The sequence below is a fragment of the Haemaphysalis longicornis genome, unplaced genomic scaffold, assembly GCF_048455015.1.
Source record: "Haemaphysalis longicornis isolate Haplotype H1 unplaced genomic scaffold, Haemaphysalis longicornis Haplotype H1 scaffold_1, whole genome shotgun sequence".
NCBI lineage: Eukaryota > Metazoa > Arthropoda > Arachnida > Ixodida > Ixodidae > Haemaphysalis > Haemaphysalis longicornis.
In genome coordinates, this window is record NW_027526203.1 from 153,651,023 (window position 1) to 153,665,593 (window position 14,571).

Below are 14,571 nucleotides of genomic sequence, written 5' to 3' on the forward strand. Positions count from 1 at the left end.
AATTAAAGAAAACAGATAAAGCAGTGGCAACTCTTCCTCAGCCACTTTCCAGCAACATCTTTACGACGTCACAGAATCCTGTTTGTGTGACTGGCGGCCGGTGACCTCAGCCACTGCCAAGAAACATGACTGAACGATTGTGGTGGGGCCTCTAGTCCCGCTTGGTGGTACCACTGGAGTGCTAAGGTGCAGTTAACCCACTGACAGTTATGTTTCTAGTGCTGGCCTATATGAGGACACTCCTATCCATATTACATCAGTGCGGTGGAAAATTTGAACATTTTTTTAATATTTGTAGCATTTTTTTCGATTACAAGACCGTCTTTCGTGGCTGGAGTCACCAACGGCTAGTTCTTCCACCTCGAATAAAGCTGCATTTTGTCTTCATGGCCCCTTTGACAGATCAGCCCCCCAGGCATGATAGAAATGTGGGCTGAGCACAGAGTAGCATTTGGTGTCAGCAAGGGCAGTGCCCTGGACACAGGCTGGACAAGCAGGAGCGGCCACTCACCCACGTGAGCGTGCTTCAGGGCACCCACGTCGTTGGTCCCGTCCCCGCACATGAGGGTGACGAAGCCGAGGCTCTTCAGGGCCGTGATCACTTGCTCCTGGGAGAGGGCCAGGGCAGAGGGTCAGCACCACCCCGCTCCACCCACGGTGCCAACAGGAGCACCCCCAATTCGACTCAGCGAGGGGTGAGGGTGCAAACTGTTCCTTTCCCCAGCGTGATCCACAGCTCCTCTGCCCTTTCAATCCACAGGGGGCACACAAATGGGCCCCTCAAACGGGCCACGGACATGAGTGGCCAATCAAGCAGGTGCGCTTAGAATGAGAAAAAAAAAAAAAAAAAAAGGATACACGCGGTACATTAAGAATTCAATTAATGTTGCGGGACAGACTTATTGCGTGGCATTCTAGGCAACCAAAGTGCAATGGGTTTACACCACGGATCCATCCCCCAAACATCAGCTCAAACTGGGCGTAGTACTCTACAGGCCGGTTTGGCCCGCCCCGCCAACAGGCTCTTCTCAAAGGCCTTGTGCACAGCAGGAGTCAACAGTGAATCCCACTTCCCTCATCCAAGGAGCCCACCCTGGACGTCTGACAGACTACAGAAGTGGGAACCCTGATGATAGGACTTTCTTGGGATTGCCGAGTGTCATAAAACATGACCACAAGTAACGCCCTTGCATGCAGTCCCATGCGGCAGGCAAGCACACGACTACAGTTTTGAACCGTGTCACGTGCTAAGCATCCCGCTATGCTCCTCCATAGCCCAATAATAGTGCGATTCATCTTTGAGATCACGGAGAGCAGAACAGAGCTCATTTTGGGGCAGAAAATAACAAGGGTCAACCTATGTGCGGCAGACTCTGCTTCAAAGCTTCCGTAACATGCGTGAAGCCCTGGGCCTAAAAAGGCTCTTCAGGCACGAAACCACCTTGTAACAGACCACCCTGTAAATGATGCTGTAAAGTCAGCGCGAGTGTAAAATTTAGTGTAAAATCAACATGACAAAACATTACGCAATACATCGTGGTAAACGTGCATCATAAGGATACAGGTGGGGCAGCAATCATCTATCTGCAAAACAATTTGCCGGCGCTCTTCACACTACCGTGTAAAGCGGTCTAGGTTAACTATAAAAAACAACACGCATTTTCATATTCGAGATTTTTCTCAGGAACTTTAAAGCACCAATTTATACACGTAGTTCCAACACACGTTGGCTGTGCTCTTTCGTGAGTGAAATTAGCTGGCCTAAAGGCGACAAGAATTTAAAAATAAAATACTAGTTGTTGGAATTATACAAAGGAATTCATATCGAGCGTCCCCTGTTGAATAAGCACCTGTATGTACTTCGCTAACGCCTGAGGCTGAGTTACGACACCTCAAAACGGGGACATAACTCAGAAGGTTCCTGTCAACGGCAACAACCATTTTGCCACGGTGACCACTACACAAGCGAAGTTGTCAAGTGCTATTCGTGCCACTAGCCAGCCTCCAGAGCAGCTTATTCGAACACAAAGCCTGGGGCTGTCCACAGGCATGCACAAAAGAAATCTCAGGCATCCCAAGTGCACCTAAGACACTGAAGAGGTCATGTGCAAGCAAGGGCAGCAAGCTCTTGCAAGCAAGCAGTTGCTCATTTAAGGGGACGTGCTCCTCCAAACAACTTTTTTTTTAATAATGAAGTTAGGAGGCTGAAATTTTCACAGCTTGTAGAGATTGAGCTCCTCTGGTCATATATGTAATCAGATTTTGTATAGCTGCTCCGGATAAAATGTTACGCAGCATGACTTTCAGAAAAATGGCTTTTTTGTGCACACTTTTTTTTATAGTAAAAATTTTTTCTGAAACTTTTAAAATAGCCTAGGTGGTTCCTTATGAACTGCAGAGTGCACAAATTTACCTGAAAAAGCCTCATCATCATTTTCCTTACCACGAAAAAAAAATGACTGGTAGTATGCCTTTTTTTGTTCTGTATATTTTTGTTTTATGACCGTCAGAAATATCTAAGGACACAAATTGCATAATGAACAAGATTTGTGCACTCCACGTGTTATAATGAACATCTGTGCAAAATTTCATCCTGATACGACAACTTTAAGTGGGAAAATAAGTGTGCACAAACTCAGAAAACGGACAAAAACAACAAGCTGAGAAAAACGCAATTGAAAGTTTATTTCTTCGGCAGATTCAGAAATTCTTGCTCGAACAACATGAAATTTGGTGGGGATACAGTCTGAAATGTCCACATTGAGGTACTAAAACCAGAATGCTCCTGCTGCATAAGTTGCACCCTCACGGTTTTTGCTGGGGTAGTCCTTGGTATGGGACCGTTTCACCAGGCTGCGGCAATGGCTAGCCTTAGCAGTCAGCTTGGCACACATCTGCCTGATCCTCTGCTGGTCACTTGCATTGCTTAGTCTGACCAGTTCTTCTGAAGGGAAGATTCCCAGTCCTTGGAGAACTTGCTCAAAGCTGGCGTGGCCCCTGTTGAACCACAACCCTGCGAGGGCAGTGGCAGTCTCCACTACAGTGAACTGCAGGTTGTACGATAGCGTCCTGTGCCAGATGCGCAGTGCTGCTTCCGTCTCCATGGCATGGGATGAGCAGTCGACATTTTTTTCACACACAAGAGGCATGAAAGGCTTGCCACACTTCCTCCTCTTGCTCATCAAGCTTTTGGTGGCGGCTACAAGTACAAGTAGTTTGACAGCACCTCAAAATCCAGGCAGGGACCAGTGTCAAAAGAAATGGCAGTGCCAACACTGTTGTGGCTCGTGTCTTTGCTTCTGCCAAGTACCATCAAAAATCACACTGAGGTCAGTCTGACCAGCTTGCAACGCAGTTACTTGCCTTGCTTCAGCAAGGTTGTCAGAGACGCCTTTTGAGGCCGCAACATGAACTTTCTTGGCAGTGTTGTAGAACGTCTATTGATGCTGTGGTTTTGGTAGACCAAGAATGGCACAAAACCTGCACAGCTGATCGTGTCCGATGCCAACCGCGCGTGCAGCGAGTACCGCTTTCACATTGACGGCGAAACTATCACGGGGACTTCCCCTGCAGAGTTCTGGTTTGCGGCCTCCGCGACCGACGGCGGCAGCGCGCTGCGACGAGTAAACAGAAGAAATCACTCCCGCAGCCACTCCCACAGGGCACTTCTCGTTTTTGCACTTCATTTCCAGTACCGATGCGAGGCCCTTCCGCTTGTTCGCAACCTCAACTACGACGAGTTCGCACTTCCCGCACGGCGCCACTCAAGGTCAGTCAGAGCGCCGACTTCACAGATAACTGCACCGCTCCCGTGGCTAGCTGTCTCCTCACCTTGGAAGGCTGCCGACTTCTTCTCCGATGCGCTTATAAAGCCGATATCTTCGCTGATAAAATCAGCCCCGCCTGGTAGAGCCGCGCTTGCAACGCTTGAAGGCCCGGCGCCGTTAGGCCTCACGGTGCCGGTCGTGCCGGCATTGGCCGTGGTCGTCACAATGCTGCGCCGCTTGCGCTTTCCTTTGTACCGGCATGAAGTACGCTGCTTCCGGCGACAAAAGTCACGCTTCTCCTCACCGTTCACGATTAAAAACACACGATAAGGAAATAGAAAAGATAGCGCGAAGTAGCGAACGGAACGATGCGGGCGATGGCGGCTCACAAGCGGCAAGAGCCAATGGCAGTCCCGCTTTCGCGTCACGTGATTTAAATGCCCAGTGGGAGCTCGCAAAACAAGCGGGAAGAAACATTTTTTTTTTTTTTTTTTACGCGGAGATACGAAGCTGGCGAGCGGCTCAGTCGAGAGAAGAAGGCTTGATCTACCTCTCTCAAGTGACCGAAATGGCGGCGAGCCACGCTGCCGTGCGGAATAAATTCTCAAACCTGGCCGAAATTTGGCTTGATTGCGCGATTTCTTGGGTCACCGCGAGTCATTCAGACACATTTTTCACTAAGTTCTCGTTCGTATTTCGTTTTCATTTTTTTACCCATGAAAGAAGGATAGTCAAAGATGCTAATGCAAGGGAAAACAAAAAATCGGTATATTTCGAAAAAATCGCGTTTTTTCGACCCGCGTGTCCCCTTAATTTGAGCAATGTGAACAGCTCCAGACACTTCCAGCCATTTTCTTGAAAGTGTATTTTGAGCCTTCTGCCGTGTTCGTGACAAGGGTGAAGTGGGAATGACTGGACACTAGGCTTGTGCGAATAGTAACATTTTAGTTCGAAGCGAATTCGAAGTGAATAGTCCTTGGGGCCGAATACTTTCGAAGTGAATTCGAATAGCTGTCAGGTGTCACTGAGCTTCCTGTCACTGAGACAGTGAGCTTCCGGGCCTGGCGGGACCTTCATAAAAAAGTCCCATGCAGTGGAATCTTGATGATACGTTTCTGGGTGATACGAATTTTGGGATGATACGAATTTCTGATAAGCCCCGGTGAAATGGCATTGTTTGCAATGGGAAAAATTTCGCCTCTTACGAATGGACCTGTGCGGTCCGGCGGATGGTACAAACGAGCTGGTGAGGCGCCCGACCACCGAGCGAGCAAGCGACGGCGACGTACGGGCTCTCTCTCCCCTCTTTGTCGCTCTTTCTCCAGGAACGGCCGGGCTGTTGTTTTCTGCTCGCGAAAATGCGCCGCGCACTCCACAGACATGCTGACGCCGTTGCGAAACCACCCGCACGCTGTGCGGGGTGCGGCCGGCGGTGGCAATATGGCGGCGGCTTCGGTCGCAAAATGGTGCGGGACACTCAAGCGGCCACTTCTAACTGCTCTTTAAAATGCCGCTCAAAGCACACATGAAATTTCTTGTGCGGTAAATGAGCTAATCACGTGGGCGAAAACGGTGCTATAAAACATTATCCGCGCCGCTAGTGAAAGTGCCCATGAAATATCTGCCTGGGTGCTAAGCCTAAACATCTCCGGCGGAGCCAACCGGCTGTCTCGAGCGCTTTGAAACTGCTGCCATGAGGCACGCGCCTCCCCATTGGCGCAAGTCGTCAGCCTCCTCCCACTGCCACACACGGCGTGCGTCATTTTCTGAGCAAGGCAGAAGCTGCCACGCGCGCGGAATCATTCTGCAATTTTTCTGCAATGCAACCCCAACTCGCCCAGGAATGCGTACTAGTCGACACGGGCGTGAAAAATCGCACACGAAAATCGTGTGCAAAAAAACGCACCATGCGGTTCACGCTTTACGGCGTGTACAGTTAAACCTCGATATAACGAAGTCGTACTTGCGGGCGAAAATTTCGTTAAATCGAGAATTTTGTAAAATCGAGGTTTCGATTTTACAGTTAATTTAACCAGTTATTGAGGTTTCAAAACCTTGGCCATCGCTCAGAAACAACTGCTATGTAGTTACCTCTCCACTTAAAGCGAAATTTGTACTAAAACTGGCCGCGAAAATTGTGTGAATTAAGAGCTTCAACACTTAGGCAATGGAATTCGGATACCCGACAGTAGTTCGTGTCGTCTTAAAACCGGTGCCTTTTCCGCAACGCCTCATTAAATATGATTGCAGACTACGTTTCCACTTGTTCTTTTTTTCATTTCGGTCACTACTAAACGCCGCTGTTAGTCAATTGAACCCGCGTCCATGCACCGTGAACTTCACCCCGGCGAGGTGCTGGTTCGAAGTTACGCCTCTTTTCGTCCGTTCAGTGGTAGGCTTAGGAGCGGCGTTGAGGGGTGCAGCGGGCCAACATCGGAAGGGTGCCATAAAGCTTTCGAAATACTTTTTTCATGCACAAAGGCTCTGCAGTATGGGCGTGTGATGCAACCACGACACTCGAGATAAAGCCATGATTGAGAGTTGAGCGGAGTACACACGGACCGCTTCACTCTGTGGAGCAGTGCTTCCGTGCTCCCGCTAAAGCGGAAAGCTTACATTAAATAACTTCTGGCCAAATTTGATTAAGCAATTACTTTTATGCCCGCTGAGCCATAAAGAAACCGATTCCTCCGCATCGCAGCTGTCTAATGAACACGTTTTGACCACGTTCGGAGAGCAATTTATTGCCACCAGCACTCGATGTTCAAGCCGTAGTGAAGAAGTCCGTAAGGAGTGCTTGGCGTTTCTTGACCAGGGTGGGCCTTACGTGACGCTCGTATGCTGACAGCGCTAACAAGGCTTGCTCTTAAGCATTCGCGTGCACCTGCGTGCCTCCGCAGAACGTCGATGGCACCCATCACTTCGGTGGCCTTCGGTTTCACCGACACTTCCTCAGGCTCTTGTTCGGAACACTTTACTTTCCCTTGGAGTGCTCATGCTGCTTATAAGACTCATCTAATGATGGACGAACAAAATATTAATGTGGTTATCCTCAAGCACAACCTGGAGCAGCAGCACCGTGAGCAAGGACGCGTAGAAAAAAAAACTTGAAGTAGGCTTCGGCCTAAGCATAGAGGGCACTGGCATAGGCAACGATGGAGACGTCAAAACGGTGGCCGCACTATTAAACCGTCCATGACCGCTAATGGTTTTTGAGCAGCTTCTTTCATCGCTTTTAATTGTTGTCAACCGCATAATTCACCGCTCTTCTTTCATTTTAGCCTTTTAAGAGTTAATGTGAGTACTGAATGTTTTCAATGTAGGCTCTGAGAGGCAAAATAAAACGTGCCTCGACCGGAATTTCGTTCTTCCTTTCTCGCCATGACTTCGTTAAATCGAAAGCGCCGCATGAAATTACTTCGTAAAATTGAGATAAAAATACATGGATTTAGCAAAATTTTGATAGAAAACTTGAAAAAATTCGTTATATCGCGAATTTCGTTAAATCGAGGTTCGTTATATCGAGATTCAACTGTAGTGCTTGGGCACAGCGAGTGAGGAGGCGAAAGTCCAGGAAGGACTGCTCGGCAACATGGAGGTTATGAAAAAACAGAAAAACGTCACGCATTTCTTCACGCGGAAGTAAGAAAAGAAAAATAACGAAAACTTGTTTAGTGCTCAATTTTTTGGTGTGTGTAGGTTCATACGAATTTCGGATGATACGAATATTTTTCGTGATGCCGCGAGATTTGTATCATCGAGATTTTACTGTATTGGGTTGGCACCCGTGGATGCATTTGCCATGTCACTTGACTGATTGAAGAAACTGATGGCCACTGAAGTTCAAGAGCGGAGTGCAATCAGCACCTGCTAACTGCACGCGTGTCGCACGGTAACCAAACAAATTGTTTCGTTACCGTTTCATCGTTTGAAACAATGAAACAGGAGCCTCGACTACATTGACGAACATGCGCGTGTAAAAAGGCTACGACAACGCTCTGAATGTGGCTTAGCTTGTCTTGGCTCCACATGTAGTCAAGATATAGGCCTGATGTCAATGGCACTGCGGCTTGCCTAATGAAACCGAAACTTGAACGCAATTGTGATATTCGTTCACCCCGAATACTTCGAAATATCGAAAATTTTAAATTCGAGTCAAAGTGAATTCGAATACTGTAATATTCGTGCGAATATTCGAAGCGCCCGAATATTCGCACAAGCCTACTGGACACGTTAGGCACCGTTCATCCTTACAGTGGGCTCCAAGTCGTGACAGTTTCAGATTTCTTTTCCTTATTGCTCACATTTTTAAAACATATTTAAGGCACCCCAACTTCTGGTAGGGGTCTGCATCAGTGAATGTGATGCTCCGTATAAATTAAATGGGACAATAAAATGAAGCTTTTGAGACTGCCATAAGCTGAACCTTATCCTAAAGTAAACACGGAAGGGAATTCCAGCTTTCCAGCATGCTGCATCACCACGTTAGGCATTTCACAGGGGGGGGGAAAAAAACAAAACAAAAAAAAAACAATAATTTACTCACGTCTTCGTGACGTTTTCTGTTCAACCCCTTTAATCCCATTTCCAGTGTGCCCCACCAGATTTCATCACTCTATGCCAAAAAACAAGTCTGTGTTAAAAGTTAAAAGCCTCCCCCCCTCGCAAACAAAGAGCACCAAGGTAAAAAAATTCAGTAAAAACATCAACGGAGAAATCGGCCAATGGATGAAGCTCCCAGCCATATTTGTCATAGGGCAGAAATTAAAACATCCCCCCACCGAAATGTTAGGCCCTAACCTTTATAACAAATAAAGTGCTCTACATGAGATTGTTTTCTTATTAAGCCCTACCACAATTGCTACTCATGATTACAACACACTTTAAGGGGGCCATGATGACAAAACACAAGTTTGTTTTATTCAAAACATTTGGTGTTTTACAGTACCCTCAGCACTTGTACGGCAGCAAACGATGCTTTATTCACTGAGAAATTAAACAATTTAAACTGAAATCTCAATTGTCCTGCTGCATCATATGCTTCATGACGTCAGCAATGACGTACTCAGGGCAGGTACTTAGAACTAAAGATAGTATGTTGACCAGTGCTGCTGCCATCTCAAAGACGACCATTTGGTTACCTTGTCTATCAACCCCTTTCATAGATGGTGCTGCAATACTGCTGAAGGACCAGCGTTCGCACTCTGCGTCTGGCTGGACTTCTACACCTGCTGTATTTTTATTACGGTTGATGGCAATTGTTTTCTGAAACATAAGGTATGGCACGACAAACAGGGCCACACAAGTGACCAGTGTTGTGTCACACAAGCCCAACGCGTCCGACGGCTGTGTGAGGCAGTGTCAGCCGGTAACTGCTTCTATGTCTACGTGTTAGCCCGCAAATTCCACTGTTTACCCCAGCACTATTACTGCTATACAAAGAGTATGCACTACATTTAGGTGCAAACAGGCTGTCCTGCAAGCTTTTGATCCCTGTTTAATTTGCGTTGGATTTTGTCGGCCTCAGCCAATCGCAACGAACTGCCCATGATATGTCATAGGTTCAGTGCAGAGAAGCAGCCAGGGTGTCGCATGCCTATTGTCTGTTTTCCTTATTATATAGCTTATCCGAGTGAAGTTTGCATTAAAGGTGATGTCAGTGTTATTCTAACGAGGCGTTATTTCGAATGAACCAAACTTGCATCCTGTCTTCATGGGCCCTTTAAAAAGGCACCCGGTTTGAAGGCAACTTGCAGCGCCCCAGCTGACCCCCCCCTGAGCCAGTGGGGCTGCTGCCTGCCGTGCCCCCCGTGTGGCCCAGCAGAGTGCGAGGCCCCCGTACCTTCTGCTTGGGGGCGACCCGGGCGAAGACCCGCACGTGAGGCAGCATCCTGCGCAGGAAGTGGTCGGCCGTCGCCGTCAGGTAGGACAGGCCCTGAAGGGGAGGAGCAAGAAGAAACGCTCAGGAGGCAACCCTCAGGAGCTCCTCAGCTGTCACCACTCTGCTCGTTCACAACTCACTCGGTGGCCACACACCCACAATGTGCCGGAAACAACACTACCGTGGCTGTGCTCTTACCAGTGTACGACAACATCGACACCAGACAATGCTCGCAAACGCAGAGCATGTGTCATTGATAGGAGCCAGCGCAACTCAAGAAAAGACATCAATTACACAAACCCCGCCGCTGGTCCAGCAACTCAAACCTACTAAGGGCATATCACATGTATGTATGAAAAGATAAAAAGCAAAAATGAGAAGGCAATATACGCGAACAAAGTTAGAGACAGACGAGGTAAGGGAGAACTTGATTTGCCAGGCAACCAGGAAAACCCCACACGTATGGCTTTCCCTGGAGCGACGCGCTTGCCTGGCTAACGCACGTACCTTCTCGATCTGTGATGTGAAATGGTCCCACCAGATGAACATGGGGTCTGCTGTCTGTGTGTAAAGGCACCATGAAGACAACACACAACGTTGCTTTATTCAAAATACATGGTTTTTCAGAGAACCCTCGGCACCTGCCTGGCTGCAAACAATGCTTTGTTCACTGAGAAATTTAAAGGACAACTGACACGAAATTTCAAAGCTGAGATCACTATGTAAAAAGCTTCCTTTGTATGTGAAGATATCTCGCAGGAAGTTTCAATCATAAACATTCAGTATACCATAATCTAAATCAATTTTAATCTTTGCACACAGGAGGAAGCTCAGAACGAATACCCTTTCGACATCGGCATCAGCATGACCAAGGTGTCTAGCAAATTATTTTTAAAGACGATAGTCTATCTTAGGCTATTTTAACGCAGAAATTTTGGTCTGTCTGTATGTCTGTCTGTGACGCGATTCAGCCGGCCGGGCAAAGCGAATCGAAAGCTGTGCAATAGTCTTAGATCCTCACAGCCAAATCTAAACATCTAAGTCCGGTGTCAGTGTTCATACTTGTCAACATTGTTGAACAAGAACAAGACATTACGCAAATATAAGGCAGAAAATCAATACATAAGTGATATTTGCAATGTTCCTTTATTAAAAATTCATAGATGCTTGGTTTTTCCCATAGCAAATGAAATACTACATCAATGGCAGAAAACCGTCGCCTGCTGTTGCCAGCGCTACCTCCTGGCAGCATCTAAGAAATCAAACGGCAATAGCAACGATAGGTTCCACTAGATGGGATCCACGTCCCGCTTGGAACGCTCATGCAGTAGGGCATTGTGGTTCTATAAATGTTGTCGTAGGGTGCCTCAATCGACACGCGTCTCCGCTGTACGGCAGCGCTGGCATCGCGGCACCCGACTTGGAGCAGTGGAACACGGTAAATTTAAATTGACTTTAAGCAAACCTCTAGCGTGTTATCTTGGGAGGAACGAGACGGGAAAGGAACAGCTTGAGAGGTGCACGGGAAAGAGAAGGGAGGCCTTTACTTGGTAGGGGCGCCAGTCAACTATTGTTTTTCGGCGACATTTGCAACGAAAAAGGCAGATATGCGGCCATTTTTTTAAATTTTTTTCAGGTTTTCCCTGACAATTTCAGGCAAAATTCCCTGACCACTGCAGAGGTGGCAATATATGTAAGACCTGAGTGTAGAACACAAAAGATTGTTTTGTTTACAGAGCGGATGTATAAATTATTCCCCACAAATTGATTGATTGTAGGGTTTAACGCGCCGATGCAATGCAGGTGATGAGGCGCGCCGTAGTGGAGGTCTCCTGATTAATTTGGACCACCTGGGGATCTTTAACACGCGGGTGTTTTTGCTTTTTGCCTCCATCAGAAAAGCGGCCGCCGTGGCCGGGAATCGACTCCGCGACCTCGTGCTTAGCAGCGCAACGCCTTAGCCACTGAGCCACCGCCGCGGGTAATATTCACCACAAATTAAAGTTGCTGACTAGAGTGTCCATTGTTGCACAAGCACTACTGAAACAGCGACTCGTCAAATGAAACAACGACAAACAGCACACTGTCAAGGCTTGATGGCACTTTATTCTGAAAGTAAGGCACAATACCATGGCAAATTGTTTACCCTACCATGTCCTCCCCTAACTGAAGTTTTGCAGCGACTTCACATCCCAGAAACATAAGAGGGAACGTTACAGGATTTAAGCCAAAGCAAATGTTGTCACAGCAGGACTTCTCGGACGTACCCTAGAACTTTGAAACCTTAATTTGCAATAATAGCAACTTTCTTGCCACCTCCACAGGACCACACGAACCCCACCACCTTCACCTGTCAGGCCTGTGTTTTAGAGCGAAAAGTGCACTGCGCTACAACTTTCAAGGTCATTCCTCGCATCACAAGTGACCTTCAGCCACCAGCACACAAAGCTGCAACTTCCTTTTTCTTATCCTTTCACTCACTCAGAGACTCATCGCTCAGGTTTTACATGACTAGGCCAGCCTAGTACTGCTCAGCGCTGCCTGGGCTGTTTGTGTGTGGCCTTCAGTGCAAGCAAAAGGCTGAATAATCCAATCATCCAGCAGACGTACCTAGGCGGCAAGCTGCAAAATCTCAAGCAAGGGCAAACTTTCACGAAACTGTGTGTGCATAGTCTTCGCCTGCACTAGAGATAACTAGGTTTACAAGCATTTGACCTGTCCAGGATGACGTTACCAGTGTTCCGGAGGACCAAGAAATCTCCGTGCCCCACTGGACCACTGGTACGAGCGAACACTGGGAGCTCACCTCTCCGGTGATGCAGAGGTTGTGCTTGGTGTAGAGGCTGTGGTCGCTCAGCGACTCGTCCAGGGGAATGCGCAGGGACTCGTCGATGCTCACCCAGTGCCAGCCTGCAGCAGGAGAGACACCTTCACCTCAACACGGGGCACCCGGCAGCACACAAGCGTCTTGTCCACCTACACTATCCAACACTAGTGCAACAACAGGCGTAACACTTAACACTTCCTTAAACGCACTTTGAAGAAACAGCCAACCACTTTTTGTGGAGTGCATGTCCTTCAGCTTGTATGAAAGCCAGCACTTTAAGTACAGAGCACTTTAGGGGCTTGCCTTGTCATCGTAGCTCGCTGGACCCAAGTAGAGCCACATGGCGTTCCGTCGTCGCGGCGTAACCCAGAGGCTTCGAAAGCCAAGCGGTTTATATTGGCGGTGAGCGCGAACACAGGCGGCGCTGCGAAGCGCGCCTCCGTGACGTCAGCTTAGGGATTCTCGCATTTGTCGTCTGCTTCACTCAGGATCGCTCTCCCTGCTGCGCTCGGTCAACGTCTGATGCTTGTCCGCACCAGAATTCGCGTGTGGGAAACTTTTTATCATAATAATAGGCTTAAAATCGCATACACTAGCTCATGGTGTCAATTAAAGTATAGTTTTGGATACCGCTACGGGAGAAACATTGCCGGCGCCACCCCATTCCTTGCGAAGCCGGTCCTGTGCGGAGCGCGAAGAGTCGGAGCTAGGCGTCAGCTTCTCATGTAAGCATTCGAACAAAAGGAACCGTCAGCTGCTAATAACCGACAACAGCGAAAATGGAAGACCAAAACAAATTCTAGTCCTTCAGGGCTGTCGGCTTTGGCAGAAGGCATCAGCTATTCCCGGTAATCATATATAAGGTAAAACAGTTTTTGCAACCTTGCCGAACGCTCGAACGCGTTTTGTCACATCACTTTACGTTGTCAAGGCATGAAAGTTTGCCGACATGCACTATAGACTGCAAAAACTGTAGGTTGAGTTCCAAATAACCCAGTGTGTATATACGCGCGTGCTGATTCTATACCAGGCATCTAACCAGTATGGAGGTTTATTGAGCAAAACGAGTCACGTCTTCGTTAAATTTATAGTAACACATTTATAGTTTGTTTAAGACCTGGTAAGTAACAAATTTATAGTTTGTTAAGACCTGGAGGGATATTTCGGAACATTTTGCACAGCCATATCTTCCCGATATTCGGATATGCGTTATAGGAAAACTGCACTCAAGAGGAGGAGGAGGAGTAAGGGGAGGAGGGGAAAACTTTGTTTAACAATTAAATCGATCTGGTTAGTGGGCCGGGTCCTCAGTCCAGGACAAGAGAGTAAAAGTAATTTTCTTCAAATCATAGAACGCCATCCCGAGTAGAATAGGATTTGTTCTTCGCGCCTGGAAGGGTTGAAAAGCAAAGAGCTACTTGGACTTCTTCGGTTTCGAGTCTTGCAATATATGCAGGTATACTATTTATTACGTTAGTTAGCGAGTATATCATGTCTTCAACACCGTAATCATGTCATCATTGTTCAAGTTGAGAGTCAGTTCGTTATGATAACGATATAATTACGATAGAAATTCGGAGCACAAAAGCCGCTTTCGAGTACTGTGGACCACGTTGTTTAGGGCGCGATCGCGGTGGCGTAGCACAAACCTTCTCATTGTATTTGCATGTGAATAAACAAAGCACGCTGCAGATATGCACCTTCTTGCACGCAGCCGTAATGAAAGCCAATTTGTGAAGAAGGGAATGTATGCCATACAAAATGAAGGAAATATCCACACGACCTTTGTGAGGCTCCCAAACATCCCGAAAACTCCTAATAAGAAGTTGGTGACGGCGCAGAAAAATTAATGCGTTGGGCAGAAAAAAAAAGCAAGAAACATTAATCCGATAACAACGAAAGAAACAGAAGAAAGCCGCTTTATTTCCTGCTGTGCAATGAGCGTGTAGAGGCCGCTGCTTGGTACGTAGTATTAGGTCCCTAAAATTTCAGGGACCTTACGTAGTATTAGACAGTTGAGTCTTCATAGAAGCATCTCAAAAATACTGCAGGGAAGCCTACGCATTTTGAATACTTATCGAGAATCTCTGATCGCT

The 14,571-nt window shown here is 47.4% G+C and overlaps 1 protein-coding gene across 1 annotated transcript in view; it reads right to left on the bottom strand.

Moving 5' to 3' along the window:
- Positions 1-14,571, bottom strand: part of LOC144138053 (endoplasmic reticulum transmembrane helix translocase-like) — a 118,790-nt gene that overhangs the window by 37,282 nt on the left and 66,937 nt on the right. Inside the window, exons 15-17 of the mRNA XM_077670127.1 lie at positions 12,455-12,558; positions 9,610-9,702; positions 512-608 (exon numbers count right to left, since the gene is read on the bottom strand). Coding sequence (XP_077526253.1) covers positions 512-608; positions 9,610-9,702; positions 12,455-12,558 — 294 coding nt within the window. The remainder of the gene's footprint in view (positions 1-511; positions 609-9,609; positions 9,703-12,454; positions 12,559-14,571) is intronic.